This window comes from Ruditapes philippinarum, unplaced genomic scaffold (assembly GCF_026571515.1).
Source record: "Ruditapes philippinarum isolate M1 unplaced genomic scaffold, ASM2657151v2 ctg1374_1_1_1_1, whole genome shotgun sequence".
Classification (NCBI taxonomy): domain Eukaryota; kingdom Metazoa; phylum Mollusca; class Bivalvia; order Venerida; family Veneridae; genus Ruditapes; species Ruditapes philippinarum.
Genome location: NW_026862168.1, coordinates 127,045 through 148,543, shown reverse-complemented (window position 1 = coordinate 148,543; position 21,499 = coordinate 127,045). Strand labels below are relative to the sequence as shown.

General features: G+C 34.5%; 1 protein-coding gene across 1 annotated transcript; it reads left to right on the top strand.

Annotated features, from left to right (window-relative positions):
- The first annotated feature begins 1,223 nt into the window (after positions 1-1,223).
- LOC132718169 (glycine cleavage system H protein-like) lies at positions 1,224-20,848 on the top strand. The gene is made up of 5 exons (XM_060701796.1): positions 1,224-1,362; positions 8,970-9,055; positions 11,483-11,546; positions 13,875-14,006; positions 16,384-20,848. The coding sequence occupies exons 1-5, from the start codon at positions 1,236-1,238 to the stop codon at positions 16,476-16,478; spliced, it is 504 nt and encodes a 167-aa protein (XP_060557779.1). The 5' UTR covers positions 1,224-1,235; the 3' UTR covers positions 16,479-20,848.
- The last annotated feature ends 651 nt before the right edge of the window (positions 20,849-21,499 follow it).

The following is a 21,499-nucleotide window of genomic DNA, read 5'->3' as shown; positions in this document are numbered from 1 at the left end:
ATTTTAGGAAGTTACGTACCTGATCAAGCATGTCATTTATATATATCAATAATATCATGAATAGTACAGGTCCTAGTGTAGTCCCTTGGGGGAATTCGCGATGAAACATTTCGCCACTCAGAAGATTGACCCCTAACTATGACACACTTATATCATAAAAAAAATAAATCCATTATAATAAATCACCCTGTATACCTTTTTTTTAAAGTTTTGCAATCAACCTGATATTGGGGAAACACTGTCAAATGATTTTTGTATATCTAAGTACATTGTATACGTATAACACCCTAAATTATCAATTAATTGCGAAAACATCATCGGCGAAATGATTTCCACTTGACGTAGGTCTAAAAAATCAGAATAAACTTTACAATGTTTTAATGTTTTATACAAGATTATATATATCTCTTACAAGCCGAAGCAATACATACATGTGCCCCTTATACCAATATTATATAACTTGAACCACACGGCATTTCTGTAATACTATCAAAAGCCTTTTTTTCAAAATCGACAAATACGTATACGCAGTATACACGTGCAATAAAATGTATCGGACATCTACAGTTGAATTCCATTACCATTTGAATAACCTTGAGAGTAACACAATTTTTGCTTCAAAATATAATCTGTTGTTGTTGTTGTTATTTGTTTTTGTTTTTTCTTTCAAATCAACTAAAAACAACTGATATAGATGCATTTGATAGTGAATATTTGAAGGCGTTTTTCTCAAAGTGGTAAAAATGAAGAGAGACCTTTGACTTTCCATAGCAGTCAGTGAATTCTTTAATAACCAGTGACTTCCAAAGCAATCAACTAACCATGGCAACCAGTTACATCCATACCAACTATTGATTTTTCCTAGAAACTAGCGACTTCCATAGCAACCAGTGACTTTCCATAGCAACCAGTGACTTCTACCGCAAACATTGATTTTTGCATTTAAACTAGTATCTTCGTTGGCGACTATTGACATTCAGTAGCAACCAGTGAATCTACAGTTGGGTTTTTTGTGAGTTTGTTAAAGAAGATACAGTATAGGTTTAAAAATTACAGTAAATATGTTAGAAAATAGAGCATATTTTCTCACAAAACAATTTGAATATTACATTTTTAAAATATCTTTAAAAAATGAAACTTTAATTCACATTAGACAGCGCATTTATATATCGGAAACTGTCACAGACTTGTACTTGCTGTTGTTTAATTTTCTTTGCGTTCATTAACTAATAGAGATGGCTTCCTGCGTTTTCCGAAATTTTGTAAAGCCGCAAGTTTTCCGTTGTCTTTCACAGACTACAGCACCGATTAATGTAATTAAAAGTCAGTCTAGAAAGATACATTCTACTCCAATTGTTTTAAGTAAGTTAGCATGTATGACATTTTATATTTACAATAAAACCTGTTTATTGTTTTTGAAGGACGCTCTTAAAAGATGAATTACCTCCCTTGGAAGTTGAGAAAAAGCAAAATTTAGGCTAGTTCTGGCTTCCAAAACTTTATTAGCCGCTCTTAGAACATTTTTTCTTTCGTCTGATGCGGTATTAAAGTTTTGAATTATACAAGTTATGAAACCTTGCCAGAATAAGACACGTTGGTAAAGCTTTCTTTTAATTTGCAAAATTATAAACACTCAGATAAACATGATACAAATCCTTTTCCTAATTATTGTAGATATAAATTTTGTCAAGGTTCAGAACTATTCACTAATAAGGGGAGATGTGTGTAAGTATCCAGAAAGCTCATTCGGTGAAGCCATGGCAGGGCATTTTTTGTCAAAATTGTGAAGGGGCCTGGACCTGTTCATTTTGTGAAAAAAGTGTGATTTGTCATAAAATTCAGTGTTGCATCTAGAATTTCAAAATTATGGGGGATTGTCCCCCACTCAACTGAAAAATGTTGGGGACTTGAAAAAAAATTGGGGGACACACATTTACAATACACTATGACTTATCAAAAAGAATTCATTTATTTTACGTTCAGGCATTTTTGACAGCTATCGTCCGCTCAAAAACGGAAGTAGTCATAGTCAGAATTGATTGTTCAGGTGTAACATGTAGATGTAGATGAATAAAATATTGACGAATACTACAAAACACTCGCGAGATGACCCAGTCGGCTGCTACACGCTTTTTAGTACGTATTTTAGTCATTACCACAAGTGAAAACAAACATGGCTGAAGCTTTCAAGGCACGATGAAGATGAAATGAATAAAGTTAAAAAATTGTCAGATGCGCGACTTGGCGCGCGTTGACTTCATTTAAATGCGCGATCTGCATAAAATATGCGCAAATCGCGCAATCGCGCGTCCTAGATGCAACACTGAAAATTGTGAAAAAAATTACATCATTATTTGGCATTTAGTGACAATATGAAACCGGAAAATCTGCTTCAAGTTGGTACTTTAACCCGCTTAACATATGCTTAAACCATTTAACTTGATTAAAACTATTTCTGTGTTCTTGAAATTGGCATAAATCATGTTTGACTGTAAGGTAAACAATGTATTTCAAAGACAAATTCCCAATATTTTGTGAAATTTCTTTTGAAATTGTGAATTTTTAGCTCGACTTTTCTATGAAAAGGGGAGCTATCCTACTCGCCCCGGCGTCGGCGTCGGCGTTGGCGTCGGCGTTGGCGTCACACCTTGGTTAAGTTTTTCGTACCACCCCACTTTATTTCAGAAGTATTACAAGTATGGCTTTGAAACTTACCATACTTGTTCACCATCATAACCTCCATCTACAGACAAGAGTACATAACTCTGTCAAGGTTTTTGACAGAATTATGGCCCTTTTTTGACTTAGAAAGTGTATTGAGCTTGGTTAAGTTTTTTGTTACCACCTCACTTTATTTCAAAACCATTGGAGGTATTGCTTTGAAACTGACCATACTTGTTTACCATCACGACCTTCATCAACAGACAAGAGGACATAACTCTGTCAAGGTTTTTGACAGAATTATGCCCCTTTTTGACTTAGAAAATACATTGAATATGGGTAAAATCCACTTATTGCCTTAACCCTTTGAGATATTGCTTTGAAAACTTTTAATGCTATTTCACATCATTACCCCCATCTGTACGCAAGAGAAGGTAACTCTGTCAAGGATTTGTTTTAAAAATTAAGGCCTTTTATCGACTTAGAATCTTGGTTAAGTTTTTAGTACCAGTCCACTTTTTGACTGAACTGTTTGAGATATTAATTTGAAAGTTGGAATACTTGTTTACAATCATGATTCCCAAATTTATTTAAGGCTCAACTCAGTTTTTTTTTCTTTCTTAACAGCCCTCTTTTGACTTAAACATTTCAAACTTTGCTGCAGTGTTCAAGGGTATCACACAATTCAGTAAAATAATTCTTCACTAAATATCTTAATGCTCATGGCCATTGTTCACTTTAAAAATACAGAGATTCTTGTATTGCCTTTTACTGCAAAAACTTTTTTTATTGGCAAGCAATAAAAAAGTCGAGCGCGCTGTCTTACGGACAGCTCTTGTTTTTTCTCCACTTAAAATTGTGAAAAAAAAGTGCAATTTTGAATTGTGAAGGGGCCTAATATCGGCCCCTGTTATAGAAGGAATAAAAGCCCTGCATGGTACAGTATTCAGAGGAATCTGAGTTGGAGTCCCAGTCAGCCTCAAATTTTTCTCTTCCTGTGACAAATGGTGTCCAATGGGGGACCATGACTGCAAATAGATCAGAGTTTCATACACATTGCTCTGTTACCCTGAAAATTTGAGGATGATTTTCAATAAAGCAGTGGAGTATGACGCAGCTCGGAACTGTTAACTAATTTGTGGAGATAATGTGTAAGAGGCCGGATAACTCAGTCGGTAGAGCCCTGGTATGGTATTCCAAGGGTCCTATAGGCTCGAATCCTGGTCAGGCTTAACATTTGTCTCACCCTGTGGCAATATAAATTCAACATCGTTCTACACTATTTAAATTATTAAAATATTAACACTGTCAATAAAGTTGCAAACCATATAGCATATCATCAATTAAACCGGCTGATGTCACCCATGACACTTAAGAAATCTATTATTTCGTGGGAACAGCTTAGAGTACTGGTACCCAGCGTCATCTCCTTTTCCTAAAAAAAAAACACCACTGATATGTTGATACTTGGGGCGTCCGTGGCCGAGTGGTTAAGGTCATTGACTTCAAACCACTTGCCCCTCACCGCTGTGGGTTCGAATCCCGACAGGGACTTTGGATTCTTTCATGTAAGGAAGCTATCCAGCTAGCTTACGGAACGTCGTTGGTTCTACTCAGGTGCCCGTTCGTGCCTGAAATAATGCACGGGAGGACACCTGAGGTCTTCCTCCACCAGTAAAGCTGGAACGTCGCGATATGACCTATACTGTGTCGATTTGACATAAAACCCGAAACAAAAAAAACAAAAATGTTGATACTTGGCTTATTAGTAGATTATGTATAGTTCTATCAGCATATTACTTCACTTTACTATTGAAATGGAGTTCTTCATGAATGAATACAAACAGACCATATTACGCAATCAATAGTTAAAAGCAGGTTAAAAGACTTCATAAAAACTTCAAAATCATTATCAACCTTTTTATAAAAAAGAAATAATGATATGTAGAAACTGTACTGGTTGTGAACCAGTTTCTGGACAGGACCATTTTCAGGACTTATAATACCGGCTTTTTAGCTCACCTGTCACAAAGTGACAGGGTGAGCTTTTGTGATAGCTTTTCGTCCGGCGTCCGTCCGTCCGTCGTCCGTCCGTAAACTTTTGCTTTAAATGACATCTCCTCATAAACCACTGAGCCAATTTCATCCAAACTTCACAGGAATGTTCCTTTGGTGGTCACCTTTAAAAATTGTTCATAGAATTTAATTCCATGCAGAACTCTGGTTGCCATGGCAACCAAAAGAAAAAACTTTAAATATCTTCTTTTAAAAAACCATAAGAGCTAGAGCTTAGATATTTGGCATGAAACATCTTCTAGTGAGTGTCTACCAAGTTTGTTCAAATAAAAGCCCTGGGGGTCAAAATTGGCCCCACCCCTGGGGGTCATTGATTTTCCCTATATGCATATAGTAAAAACTTAAAAAATCTTCTTTTAAAGAACCGTAAGAGCTAGAGCTTAGATATTTGGCATGAAACATCTTCTAGTGAATGTCTACCAAGTTTGTTCAAATAAAAGCCCTGGGGTCAAAATTGGCCCCGAACCCAGGGGGTCATTGATTTTTCCTATATGCATATAGTAAAAACTTAAAAAATCTTCTTTTAAAGAACCCAAAGAGCTAGAGCTAAGATATTAAGCATGAAACATCTTCTAGTGAGTGTCTACCAAGTTTGTTCAAATTAAAGCCCTGGGGTCAAAATTGGCCCCGCCCCGGGGGTCATTGATTTTCCCTATATGCGTATAGTAAAAACTTAAAAAATCTTCTTTTAAAGAACCATAAGAGCTAGAGCTTAGATATATGGCATGAAACATCTTCTAGTGAATGTCTACCAATTTTGTTCAAATAAAAGCCCTGGGGTCAAAATTGACCCCGCCCCAGGGGGTCATAGATTTTCCCTATATGCATATAGTAAAAACTTAAAAAAATTTCTTTTAAAGAACCAAAGAGCTAGAGCTAAGATATTAAGCATGAAACATCTTCTAGTGAGTGTCTACCAAGTTTGTTCAAATTAAAGACCTGGGGTCAAAATTGGCCCCGCCCCGGGTCATTGATTTTCCCTATATGCATATGGTAAAAACTTAAAAAAATCTTCTTTTAAAGAACCATAAGAGCTAGAGCTTAGATATTTGGCATGAAACATCTTCTAGTGAATGTCTACCAAGTTTGTTCAAATAAAAGCCCTGGGGTCAAAATTGACCCTGCCCCAGGGGGTCATAGATTTTCCCTATATGCATATAGTAAAAAACTTAAAAAATCTTCTTTTAAAGAACCCAAAGAGCTAGAGCTAAGATATTTAGCATGAAACATCTTCTAATGAGTGTCTACCAAGTTTGTTCAAATAAAAGCTCTGGGGTCAAAATTGGCCCCGCCCCAGGGGGTCATTGATTTTCCCTATATGCATATAATAAAAACTTAAAAAATCTTCTTTTAAAGAACTCAAAGAGCTAGAGCTAAGATATTTAGCATGAAACATGTTCTAATGGGTGTCTACCAAGTATGTTCAAATAAAAGCCCTGGGGTCAAAACTGGCCCGGCCCGGGGGGGGGGGGGTCATTGATTTTCCTTATATGTGTATAGCAAAAACTTAAAAATCTTCTTTGGAAAAACCCAAATAGCTAGAGTTTAGATATTAAGCATGAAACATCTTTAAGTAAATATCTACAAAGTTTGTTAAAATAAACGCCCGGGGGTTAAAACTGGCCCTGCCCCCGGGGTGACATTGTTTTTAACTATATGTGTATAGTAAAAACTTTAAAAATCTTCTTTTAAAAATGCCAATGAGCTAGAACTTAGATGTTTAGCATGAAACATCTTCTTATGGGTGTCTACCAAGTCTGTTCAAATAAACAAATAAAAGCCCTTGGGTAAAAATTGGCCCGGGGGTGGGGGGCCTATATACAGGTGAGCGACCTCAGGGCTATCATGGCCCTCTTGTTTCTGTAGTGTAGAGTGGTTCATGAGTAATGCATGGTGCAGAATGGTGACAAATATTATGAAAGGCAATATTTGATATTGTGTCTTATGAAAATAAATACTTCTTTCATGTCAGAGTAATCTTTGTACTTATTCCTGGAAATGGTTTCATTATAACAGGTTATTTAACCTTTCAATTGAGTTATTTGTTTCCAATGACAGAAGATATCAGTTCAGTAAATTTGCTTGTTCTTGCCCTTAGTCAGCAAAGATAAGAGAGGTATGGGCTCTAGATTGGTAATGCATAGTGGTGCCCCCTTAAGTCTGTGTTTAAAATTTTCCAAGGAACACAAAGTATGCCACATATGAATCTAGATTTTTTTTGTTAAAAAATAGGTGAATGTTAAATTACCCATTATTGAAATTCAATTAAACACATGACAAGACTAAGTGATTGACATGTAGCCTTTGTCATGATGATATAGTTCCTTTTTATTAAAAGACATCACATGTTAAATGACACAGGTTGAGATTAAGCAGTAGTTAATTATTGGAACTTGAACCCACGGTTATACATAATTATGCCCCCACTTCAAAGAAGAGGGGGTATATTGCTTTGCACTTGTCGGTCCGTAGACCAAATGGTTTCCAAGTGATAACTAAAGAACGCTTAGGCCTAGGAACTTCAAACTTGGTATGGTGATTGGTCATGACCAGCAGATAACCCCTATTGATTTTGGGGTAAAGGGGTCAAAGGTCAAGGTCACATTGACCTTGTAAGTAAAAACGGTTTCCGATCAATAACTGAAGAATGCTTAGGCCTAGGAACTTCAAACTTGGTATGGTGATTGGTCATGACCAGCAGATGACCCCTATTGATTTTGGGGTCAAGGGGTCAAAGGTCAAGGTCACATTGACCTTGTAGGTAAAAACGGTTTCCGATCATTAGGCCTAGGAACTTTAAACTTGGTATGGTGACTGGTCATGACCAGTAGAAGACCCCTATTGATTTTGGGGTCAAGGGGTCAAATGTCAAGGTCACATTGACCTTGTAAGTAAAAACGGTTTCCGATCAATAACTAAAGAATGCTTAGGCCTAGGAATTTCAAACTTGGTATGGTGATCGGTTATGACCAGCAGATGACCCCTATTGATTTTGGGGTCAAGGGGTCAAAGGTCAAGGTCACATTGGCCTTGTAGGTAAAAACGATTTCCGATCAATAACTAAAGAATGCCTAGGCCTAGGAACTTCAAACTTGGTATGATCATTGGTCATGACCAGCAGATGACCCCTATTGATTTTGGGGTCAAGGGGTCAAAGGTCAAGGTCACATTGACCTTGTAGGTAAAAATGGTTTCTGATCAATAACTAACGAACGCTTAGGCCTAGGAACTTCAAACTTGGTATGGTGATTGGTCATGATCAGCAGATGACCCCTATTGATTTTGGGGTCAAGGGGTCAAAGGTCAAGGACACATTGACCTTGTAGGTAAAAATGGTTCCGAACAATAACTAAAGAACGCTTAGGCCTAGGAACTTCAAACTTGGTATGGTGATTGGTCATGACCAGCAGATGACCCCTATTGAGTTTGGGGTCAAGGGGTCAAAGGTCAAGGTCACATTGACCTTGTAGGTGAAAACAGTTTCCAATGAATAACTTAAGAACACTTAGGCCTAGAAACTTCAAACTTGGTATGATGATTGGTCATGACCAGCAGATGACCCCTATTGATTTTGGGGTCAAAGGGTCAAAGGTCAAGGTCACGTTGACCTTGTAGGTAAAAACGGTTTCTGATCAATAACTAAAGAATGCATAGGCCTAGGAACTTCAAACTTGGTATGATGATTGGTCATGACCAGTAGATGACCCCTATTGATTTTGGGGTCAAGGGGTCAATGTCATATTGACCTTGTACTTAATGACGGTTTGTGACCAATAACTCAACAACTCAAGTTGCCTTGGTTGATATTTTTATATTAAACTAAAAATGCTTTTGGTATACACATTTGAAGGTCTTATGTAATATAACAACTTGGCTGTCATTAATGAGGCCTACATGATTCATAAAATTTATGCATATATTATTTGTAAGATTTGTAATAACTTAAATTGCTGCACACAACCTATGGGGTCACAATAATTATTACCTTGTGACTAGTCATGACCTGTAGATACTAGATAACCCTTATTAATCGTTTGTTCACAGGGTCAGAAGTCATGCATAATAACCTGATCATATGACTAATTGGCTGCCAATAGGGGGCATACATGTTTTACAAACATATCTTGTTATATACTGTTCTGCAGGGCTGGTCTTTTCCCTTACAAAAAACAAAACAGTAAATTTTATATATTTTATTCTTCTAAAAACAAATCTTAATTGTATGATTTCAGAGAAGTATTTCACAGAGAAACATGAGTGGATTGATGTAGATGATGGGAACACTCAAGGTACAGTTGGAATTACAGATTATGCTCAGGTATGATCTCATTGTCACATTTTGTGTCCGGTCCATAACTTGATAATTTATCAAGGGATGTTGAAATAACTTAGCACAAATTTTCACCATAAGAAGATGCTGTGTCATGGGCAAAATCAAGACTCCTACCGCCAAGGTCAAGGTCACAATTAGAGGCCAAAGGCCAACATTATCTGATGGACAGTATATTTTGTGTCAAGGCCATAACTTTTTAGCTCGACTATTCGATAAGAATAAGTAGAGCTATTGTAGTCACCCGAGCGTCCGCGTAACCACTTATGCAGAGATCTGCCGAGGATGCGATTTTGCGCCATTGGCGCTAAAAAAATGAGAATGGCGCAGGAAAATCGGCAGCAAAGGGCCATGGGCGCATCTAAAATCTGTGCCAGACTTATAAGAAAACAAAACTGTCTGCTGGGTTATTTAGTCATCCAGTCAAAACTGGTACCAACAGCAACATGTTACCCATGCTCCTGTAAAATATTTTCATTTTTGCCTGCAATTAATATTAGTTAGAAAGTTACCATGTAGGCATAATTTTTAATTATTGGTAAAGTACTGAATTATAAGTGAACCACTTGTCATAAAATATGATTTAAGTTTTATTACCGGGGAAATTCAATTACATGTATCTACAAACTTTTTAACAGTTATTTTGGTCAATGTTTACTTATTTTCCCAAGGCCCATACTTTGGTAAAAATGGCCCATCATTTTCAGACCAAGTGGGCCCAGGGCCCAGTACTTTCAAATTCTTGGCAGATCTCTGACTTATGTTAAAGTTTTTGTAATAGTTTAAATATTTTCAAAGTCCATTGACATTTGGCTTTGAAACTTTGCACACCTGTTCACCATCATTACCCCAACCTGTAAACAGGAGGAGGTAACTGTATCAAGCATTTTGACAGAATTATGCTCCTTTTTTTTTGACTTAGAATTTATGTTAAAGTTTTTGTAATACCTCAAATATTTTCAAAGTCCATTGACATATGGCTTTGAAACTTTGCACACTTGTTCACCATCATTACCCCAACCTGTAAACAGGAGGAGGTAACTGTATCAAGCATTTTTGTTTACAATCAAGCACTAAGAATAGTCGAGCGTTGCTGTCCTACCGACAGCTCTTGTTCATCCATCAAAGAGTTTTGAAATAACTTGGCACTTGTTTTCACCATAGTAAGGCAGCAAGTCATGTCCAACACCAAGACCCCCTACCCCAAAGGTCAAGGTCACACTTTATATAATTCATATCCATCAATGAATTTTGAAATGACTTGGCACAAATGTTAACCTTAATAAGTTAATTTGCTATCTGTAACACCCAGACCCCTACCTCCAAGGTCAAAGTCACTCTACGAGGTCAAAGCCTAACATAGTTATAGACCCTGTTTGTTTGTGGTCCACATTTTTTCCATTCTGAATAAGTTTGCACAAATATTCACCGTATTAAGGCACTGTGTCATGTGCAACCATTAAGACACCCTACCACTCAGGTCAAGTTCACACTTGCATGTGTAGGTCAGATTTCAATATATATCATAATCAGTACCGGTAATGAATTTATTGTTGCATGTGCAGATCTATCATTAATCAAGATTTTGCGTTAAAAATCCAGATCCTTACTTCAAAATTTTGGAATAATACTATAGGGCTGTCATTGAATATCGCGATATTGATATATCATAGATATTCTTCATCCAATACAATATCAATACACATTTTCAAATATAGATACAAGCTAAAATTTATTTATTTCTGTTAGTAAGTATATACCTCTCAATTTTGCCTAAAAAGAGAAGTTACTTTTTTCCAGTTTTCTTGAACTTTAAACTTTGTTTTCAAATGTCAGTGACAAAAATAACAGAAAAAAGAAACTTTCTGTTAGTTTATAGTATTTGTAGTCTAATACAAGCATGCATAACACCAATTTACAACACACATTTAAAGGTTTTTCATTGTACCTACTGTTAAAGTCAATATATGGATATATCGTTGACATTTGTTTCTCGATATATCAATACAAAATTGTCCATCAATGACAGCCCTATAATACTATTGTGTGCTTCATGTAAAACTTTCCTGTGGTGATATATCTCTGTTACAAGCTCTTATGAAATAGTTAATAAGTTAGATACAATTTGTAAAAAGATACAATTTGTAAGTAACATTTAAGTATTGTTTAATTTATAGCCTTGTTTTCTGGTAGAAACAATTTCTTCTTTGTTAATTTTGCCTGAATGTCACTGGATTGAAGCATAATAACTTAATAATCTTGGGTGAGCAATCTAGGGCCATCATGGTTTTCTGTTTATCGACTACTGAGCAAGGGAACATTTCATGCATATTCATATATTATAGCCAGTTATTGCATTTTTTTGAGATTCTTATTCCACATTAAAATAAATAATAATATTTTTCTTTTAAACAGGATAAGTTAGGAGAAGTGGTATATGTACAACTGCCAGATATTGGACAGACATTGGAATCTGATGGTATGTGTTATATTCAAAATTTTAAGGATAAATTTCATGATTGATAATTCTGACGTTAAAACTCAAATAATATGTTTGGTCCCTTGAAATTCAAGTTATTTATTAAAAAAAAATATGTTTTTATGCCACCGCAGCATCTGCGATGCGGTGGCATATAGCGATTCACCTGTGTGTGTGTGCGTGTGTTTGTGCGTGTGTTTGTGTGTGTGTTTGTGTGTGTGTTATATAGATTATATAGTGAACTTAAAAAATCTTCTTGTGAAAAACCACTAGTCCAATTTCAACCAAACTTGGCAGGATTGTTCCTTGGGTGAAGGGCTTCCAAAGTTGTTCAAAGAATTTCATTCCATGCAGAAATCTGGTTGCCATGGCAACCAAAAGGAATTATAAGAATAAATTTAAAAAATCTTCTTGTAAAGACCCAAAAGGCCTAGAACTTAGATATTTTGCATAAGGCATTGTCTGGTAGACCTCTGACAAGATTGTTCAAATTATAGCCCTTGGGTCAAAATTGGCCCCGCCCCGGGGTCATTGATTTTCACTATATGTACATATAGTAAAAACTTAAAACACCTTCTTGTAAAGACCCAAAAGGCCTAGAGCTTATATATTTTGCATAAAGCATTGTCTGGTAGACCTCTACCCAGATTGTTCAAATTATAGCCCTGGGGTCAAAATCGGCTCCGAACCGGGGGTCATTGGTTTTCCTTATATGTATATAGTAAAAACTTATAGTAAAAACTTTAAAAAAAATTCTTCTAGCAATTGACAAATGCTAGAGGTTAGATATTTTGCATGAAACATTGTGTAGTAAACCTCTAGCAAGATTGTTCAAATTATAGCCCTGGGGTCAAAATTGCCCCCGCCCTTGGAGTCATTGATTTCAAAATATACATATAGTAAAAAATAAATAAATCTTATTGTCTGAAGGTACAAGGCTTAGAGCTTTAATATTTGTTAAATAATATCATCTAAAGGTACTCTACAAACGTTATTTAAATTTTGCCTCTTGTGTCAAAATTAGCCCCGCCCCCGGTGGCCATAGGTTTTCCTTATATGTATATAGTAAAAACTTAAAAAATCATCTTCTCTAAATTTACAAAGGCTAGAGTTAAGATATTTTGCATGAAACATTGTGTAGTGAACCTCTTGCAAGATTGTTCAAATTATAGCCCTGGGGTCAAAATTGGTTCCGCCCCGGGGGTCATTGATTTTCATTATGTACATATAGTGAAAAAATAAAAAAATTTTTGTCTGAAGGTACAAGGCATAGAGCTTTGATGTTTGATATATAATATCATTTATAGGTCCTCTACCAAAGTTGTTCAAAATTTCCCCTGGTGTCAAAATTGCCCTGCCCGGGGCAGTGATTTCTCATTATGTACACATAGTAAAAACAGAAAATAAAACAAATGTTTTCTGAATGGGAGAAAGCTATAGCTTAGATATTTGACTTGAAATGTTGTTTTGTGGACCTGTATCAAAATTGTTTTGAATTAAACCCTTGGGTCAAAATTATGCCTTGCCCAAGGGGACAGTGACCTACTTTCTTGTCCTTTGATGTACAGTAATGACATTTTGACCATGTGCACAGTTTTAGTTGTAAAATTGAACTTTGATATCAGGTGACCTAGATTTTGATGATGTGACCTACTTTCTTGTCCTTTGATGTACAGCTATGAAATTTGAACCATGCGGTGGCATAGCATTTTTCTCAAATGCAATCTTGTTTTAACTTTTTAATTCAGAAATATAATGATTATAGAAAAAATTAATTGGGAAATAAAGAGAACCAGTAGATACCTTGACAATTTGTATAAAAACCTTGTTTTTTGACATGTTTTTATCAGGATAATTCAGATAAAATATCAGATAAGAAATCAAGGGTTTGATCTCTGGTTTGTTAAATCCTCAGGGAAGCATAGTTTGTCTGTGACATTTGATCACTGACATGTTAGTCCTATCTTCACTGCTGCTTCATAAATCATGTGGGATCAATAGTTGACCACATGCAGTGAAATTGATAATTACTAGTTATTCAGGAAATTAGGTTTAGTGGATGGACTTCTGAGATTGAGATATGACCAAATAATGTCTTAAAAAACATGAAAAACAAACAATGATATTAATAAATATGATAGTGATACAAAATTTCTATCTTATTTGACTTACCACTATCAACTTATGGTGCAAAAAAAGGCTGTTAAATCTGGTCAAGAAATTATTATGGTATAAAGGTAATGTTTTTTTAGTGTTCTTAATTTGAGTGAATGGATTTTCATAATTATACACATGAATTATGCTCATGAATACTATATATATTATCAGGTGATGCCGGTGTACTTGAAAGTGTTAAAGCAGCTAGTGATATATACAGTCCTGTTAGCGGGGAAGTGACAGAAATTAACCAGGCTGTTGCTGACAGCCCTCAAAAAATAAATCAAAGTCCTTTTGAAGAAGGTATGTCATTATATATTGTTTTTGTTTTTAAAGAGGCTTCTAACCAAAAAATGTCTAAGTTTTAAAAATTATAAAACTTAATGAAAGGAAATCGAAAGCTTATGAAATAACCTAAATAACCACCTTCCTGGTAGCAGTTTTTTCCATGGAATTTGGAATTTCAGCAATGTTGTGTGAAAAAAAAGGGAAAAAATGCATGACTCAAATTTGGCAGTGATTGATTGAATGCAATGAACCACTGTCTAGGATGGCGTCTTCAAACATTTAACCCTTTCACTGTTATTTTTGGCGTATTTGCCATATGGACAGCTTTCGCCGTTTCTATAATTATAATGATGATAATAATAAATTAATAATAATAATAAAAAAATATAAAGAAAATTATACCATCGACAATGATTATCATTATACTAACAGATTTGGAATTATATATAATTATTATAATACTAATAACAAATAAGTATAATTATATTAATTAATAATATAGTAATTTCTTAGAAAACCCTCTGGCAAATAGGTGATCAATAAAACAATAACCCTCTGGCAGCGAAAGGGTTAAACACCATAACAGTGAAGAAGCCCTTACTTTGAAAGATTTGAGAATTTGTTATTCAATATTTTTATTTTGTAACTTACAGTTATGAATTTTTTCATGTGGATTGGGAAAATAATATACTTTTTATGCCCCCACAATGTGGGAGCATATAGCGTTGCACTTGTCCGTCCGTCCGTCAATCAGTCCGTCCGTCCGTCCGTCAGTCTGTCCGTACGTCCCGAAATCTTGTGAACGCAACTCCTCTTAAACCGCATGGCAGATTTTGCTTAAACTTACAGGGATGAACAACCTTAATGTGTAGATGGTAGTAAAGGAAGGAATTTTCGCTGCGACCAAATTTAACAGAATTATGGCCCTTTGTTGATTTTTTCACTAGATACTATGTAGAAATTTTGTGAACGCAACTCCTCTTAAACCGCATGGCAGATTTTGCTTAAACTTACAGGGATGAACAACCTTAATGTGTAGATGGTAGTAAAGGAAGGAATTTTTGCTGCGACCAAATATAACAGAATTATGGCCCTTTGTTGATTTTTTCACAATATACTATGTAGAAATTTTGTGAACGCAACTCCTCTTAAACCGCATGGCAGATTTTGCTTAAACTTACAGGGATGAACAACCTTAATGTGAAGATGGTAGTAAAGGAAGGAATTTTTGCTGCGACCAAATTTAACAGAATTATGGCCCTTTGTTGATTTTTTCACTATATACTATGTAGAAATTTTGTGAACGCAACTCCTCTTAAACCGCGTGGCAGATTTTGCTTAAACTTCCAGGGATGAACAACCTTAAGGTGAAGATGGTAGTAAAGGAAGGAATTTTCGCTGCGACCAAATTTAACAGAATTATGGCCCTTTGTTGATTTTTTCACTATATACTATGTAGAAATTTTGTGAACGCAACTCCTCTTAAACCGCATGGCAGATTTTGCTTAAACTTCCAGGGATGAACAACCTTAAGGTGAAGATGGTAGTAAAGGAAGGAATTTTCGCTGCGACCAAATTTAACAGAATTATGGCCCTTTGTTGATTTTTTCACTAGATACTATGTAGAAATTTTGTGAACGCAACTCCTCTTAAACCGCATGGCAGATTTTGCTTAAACTTACAGGGATGAACAACCTTAATGTGTAGATGGTAGTAAAGGAAGGAATTTTTGCTGCGACCAAATATAACAGAATTATGGCCCTTTGTTGATTTTTTCACAATATACTATGTAGAAATTTTGTGAACGCAACTCCTCTTAAACCGCATGGCAGATTTTGCTTAAACTTACAGGGATGAACAACCTTAATGTGTAGATGGTAGTAAAGGAAGGAATTTTTGCTGCGACCAAATTTAACAGAATTATGGCCCTTTGTTGATTTTTTCACTATATACTATGTAGAAATTTTGTGAACGCAACTCCTCTTAAACCGCGTGGCAGATTTTGCTTAAACTTCCAGGGATGAACAACCTTAAGGTGAAGATGGTAGTAAAGGAAGGAATTTTCGCTGCGACCAAATTTAACAGAATTATGGCCCTTTGTTGATTTTTAGTTTTCAACTTGTGGCACATGTAATCCAAAAAATATTTGACCTAGAGTCATAAGATTGACAGAACAGTGGCGTGTGGGGGCATCCGTGTCCTATGGACACATTTCTAGTTTCATTTGGGAATATGACCAAATATCGGCTGTAAAATAAACAAAAACAAATTTCTTTGGAAGTGATCTCTATGTTTTACACAAGGTGGGCTTTATTTACAAGTTTTTAACCAATAGCCAAAATGGCAGTGCGAAATAATTTCTTTTTAAACATTTTTTCTTCACATTTTATAGGCTGGCTATACAAGATGACACTTTCAACCCCGAGTGAACTAGAGGAACTCATGAGTGAAGAAGGTTACAATGAATACCTCCAAAACATTGAATGATGAAAACCTGTATTGTTCGAATAATATATATTAATGTTTACCTTGTATATCTGGTGTGTGAGTGTTGTTGTTGTTATTTTTGTTGTTTTATAAAATAAATTACGCTGAGTTTTGATGAATACGAATGCCAAATAATACATTATTACTGTCCAAACAAAGATCTCCATGAATAATCTTGATTAATTAATAATTGACCCTTAAGCCTCATGAATTTGCCCTGTTTTGAATTTGGAACTCCATTTGATGCTCAAGGAATTTCATTACTAAAATACTAAATATTGAGTTACCAACAAATAAACTTAAGCCTTGTCAGACATACAGAGTGGGTTAAAATTGGTGACAAAATTAAAGCTAATTTATTCAGTGTCATTAGATAAAGGGTTAACTTATGAAATATTTATTGCTAAAAACCAATCGGACCAGTGCATTAAACCATCTAGCAATATTTATCTTATAGTAAGACCATCTAGCAATATTTATTAATCTTATAGATTGCCATCATTTACTTTCAAATAAAATGCTCAAAAGGGTATCATATAGAACATGATTGTAATTATGTAAAGTTATTTTGGTATTTTATGGTCTGGCAGTTAAAGTTGACAGCTGTGTTTGACTTTTTCCCCACCATTATCATTTATGGGTACAAATCTTAGCATTGACTTTGGATTTTTTTTTATGTAAGGGCATTATCCTGCTATGTGATGGAATGTTGGTCCCTACTCGTGTGCCAGTTCACCCCTCAAATAATGCACCGAGGGTTCTTGGAGGTTTTATTCAACAATCAACTGTGGCAATTTTCCCACTACAGTTCATATTTGTAGATGTGATTAGAAAACCCAACTAAATAAATCTTGATCTCTGGTTGATACTCATATAGACAAGTGTGACAGTTGTTAATAATAGGATTATCCGAATCAAGTGGCAATAATGATGGGTTACAGTTCTGTTGTACAGAATATAATTCATATACATTATACTTTATCTGGAAAGTAATGATGATTAAATTACTTGTAAAAAATTTTTTTTTTTTTTTTTTTTTTCTTTTTTAATCTTGAGATAGGCCTATTCCAGTATCTTTCTTTCCTTACTTTTATCACCATTAGGGCTACTTTACTTAATTTGTTTAAAGTACTATTTCAGCTTTGACTTTATAATTGACCAGTTTTAGTTGCGAGAGAATTTCAACATGGAATATCAATACAGATATGTCATTAAATGAAAGAGTTTTCAATTGCCTAAATAATGCATGAAATAATAAGATTTTATGACATACAGAAAGTAAAACACATAAAATGAATAGCATGTGTACCAGTCCGAAGGTGAAAGATATGTGTTGTTATGAAAGTTGTGATTTTTTTCAAAATGTATGTTTTATTATGATTATAACAGAAGCAATGCTCTTCTATCACACATGTATATATTATATATGTATATCTTTTATAGTTTATGCTTGCTGTATTGTTTAGATATAATTCTGTTAAGGCTTTGATGATTGAAAATTCTTTCATAGGTGATGAATTTGTTGTTTTTGAATTGTCAGTTTAGTGTCTTCTGGATGTTACATTCTAAAATGGTGATTGCACTTTACAGATAGATCTTTTCATTTAGAGCTTTAATATAACTGCATAAATGTACATTGTAGTAAATCATTAACTCTTAGCCTGCTGGCAGAAGCATATCGTACTTATACAACCAGTGCAGATCAAGATCAGCTCTGTTCATTGTCTGCATTGTTTGTTATTTTGCTGGTAAAATATGCTTCAAAATTGTCAACAACCACAACAACAAACTGATAGAAGGTTTTTGACCATTACCTTGGTAAGGGTTTTTGTTGTTAAGATCTGTTCATTGATTTTAGTGCTTTTTGATCACAGATACTAAAACCTGTCAGTTAATTAAGAGGTTATATAGATACAATTTTTATGGACTGCTTAGATCTCTGAATAAGTCTGTTACTTAATTAAGAGATTATAATGGTTTTGCTGGTCACATGCAATGTTGTCTTCTTACTGTTAAGCAATTATTATTTAATAAAAATTAACCTAAACAAAATAGGTATTTCATTGATGAACTCACCTTTAAGATCTACCTATAAACTGTTGCTTTGGAGATGATGAGAGTCTTTTCAGTACAAATCATGTGCATTTGTGGATGATCACCCATAGGCATTTTATAGATATGAGAAAGTGTGCTAGTAAATATGTATGTGAGTGAGTGTAATTTAAGCATGTTTATTGTATCAATAGAAGATGCTGTACTGTAGTGGATTATACAGTGATTAATACAACCTAACTGCACATTTTTTTCCAAGTTTTGTTAAAATGCTATTTATACAGTATATACAGCCAAGATCTGTTTGTTGATATATTTTTTTTTTGAATCTGTCTAGATTATTATATTTTACTTTTTTGTTATAGAAAAAGTGACGTTCATTAAAGAATCTCAAAATAGAAATGAAAAAACACCCACACATAAACAGCACAAATGTTAAAGGTGCTGAAATATCTTCTTTATAGACTCTTGTTATGATCTCACAATGTTAGTATTACATTTATTACTTTATTGAATACAGTATAACCATACTTTTAAGGTCAGAATTCTACGAGTTTTATATATTCCATTGTAAATCCCTGCCGATTCGAATACTTGACTGGTATGTTTAGAGGGTACGAAGGGGTTAAATACGAGACTTTCAGACCCTTGACTGTTGGTTCAAATTACGGTACAGAATGGATTATTGTAGATACAGATGAGGACACTAGCATATATCATCACCTTAGTGCAGTAATGGGTTAACTCTTTATGTAATTTTAATAGGAGTTAACGCGTTACTGCACTAAGGTGACACTAAGGTGACAATATGTATTAAAGGTTAGGGATTCTTTAGGGGTGCCTGCTTGTTACTGATTTAAAAATAAAAATACAAAACTTGTTTTACTTTATATTTTAATCATGCATTTACATATATATATTGTCATGACAAAACCAACATAGTCCGCGCAGTCTGATCAGGATCCATGCCGTTCGCTATCAGTTTCTCTACTTGATGTAGGGTTTGTAAGCAAACAGCACATATCCTGATCAGACTGTGCGGATGCGCAGGCTGGTCTGGATCCTTGCTGGTGGCAAACCAATTATGTTGGTTTTGTCATGATGCGGCTCATATACCTCAGTTAATAGAAGCTGTCTTATCTATTTACATGATTTAACTAACATATTGACATGTAATTATTGAAGCCATTTAAGTCTCATCTTAAATGCATTTTTGTTCTTTGAATTTTTTCCTGTTTACTGACAAGTTCAATAATTTATAAATTGTTTGATAAACTTGAGAGTTCTTCGAAACAAAATATAAAAAAGCAAAAAACCCACATACACAATAAATGTCAAAATGTGGGAGATATTTGAAGGAATGAGAGAGATTTATCTAAAAAAATGTAAATATTTCATTTTAAGCAGCTTTGTTTACACTAATCTCATTCCTGGGCATTACAGGTAAAGGTAAGCATGTTCTACCACTAAATTTTCTGCTCAAATTATACATTTTGATCAGCACGTCTGTTTTGAAGAATAAGTGGAGCTATTATGATTGGTGTGACGTCTGTGTGGTTTTAGCCTGGTTTGTTGTGCAAAAACTTTAATGTAGCCCATTATTAAAACATTTTAGAATTTGTCAACATGAATGTGGTTATCTTGACAAGGTGCAGTTGTTAGACAAGGAACATAATTTTTTTGGAGTTATGCCTCTTTTTAACTTAGAAATTTATATTTTTGGAGTTATGCCCCTTTTTTTGTTTAAAGTGTTTTTTACTGTGAGACAAGCATATTTTGTGCTCTTGTTTTTATTGAAGAATGATTTTATGAAATGCGGTGGCTCAGATGAATTTTCTAATATGTTGGTTTCATATGTACCGGTATGTCTGAAAAAAAAATTGACCAGGCATACAGTTGTGTAGATTGAGTGTGAGACTTTTTTGTGTGAATCATGGAGAATATGAAGACATCCATTTATTTGTACCCCTATATTGTGTAATTATATTGATATTAACTCTCGGCTGTCCTATCATGATCTGATCACTGTCTGCGCTGTTCGGTCCGCACTGTTTGCTGTACCGGTCCGCACTGTTTGCTGTACCGTCAGTAAATATTCTGAAACATTTTCCAAAGAATTAAGGAATGGCCTTGTCCAGATTAAAAAGAATTTTAAGTTATTTTGTGTGGTAACAGTTTATCCTGACCCAGTTTTTGTCATTATTGTACCCCAAAAGTGTGTAATAATTATGTATTTATAAAATAAAATGTTGATATTTGGTATCTGATCACTGACCATTTACAAAATTGTTGTTAAGATATAGATTTATTCCTGCGGATATAGATTTATTCCTGCGGAAAGAAATAAACAATATTTTAATGTGTAAATGTGTCAGCTTTTAGTTTGTAAACTTAACTTTGAATAAAAACGTATTAAGTAAGTTTTGTGTGAAATTTAAAGGTTTGTAAACACAGATTGTTGTTCAAGTTTATAAACAAGCGTGACAAATGTGAAATAAACATGCAATGGTATAATCCAAGCGTGAGAAAATTCAACTTGTATTTATAATATATGTCTACATATGAAATGTCAGTGAAATGCACAGAAGAATGTATAAGTTGTTGAGACTGGTCTTGTATGGTGATAATCTATACTTGTATAATAAGGGGGTTTTGGTTAATAAACATGATTTTTATGTACATTTATGTTTGTTTTCCTTGATACAACATGCATTTTGTAATGTAAGAGAATGATAAGCTGTAACTTCAAAGGAATGAGAGATATATAGGTCAAGATCTATTTGGTATAAACTGTACTTTATTTCTAGGTATGAATACAAGACTTTCATTTATTACCCTGGATAATGTAATCTTGGCTAAATCCAAAGGAAGTAAATTACTGGCTGGCACAATATTATAATACAGTGAAGAAGCTGGAAAGAAAACTTGTATAATGTGTGTGGTGGTGAAAGGAAACATAGAATGAATAG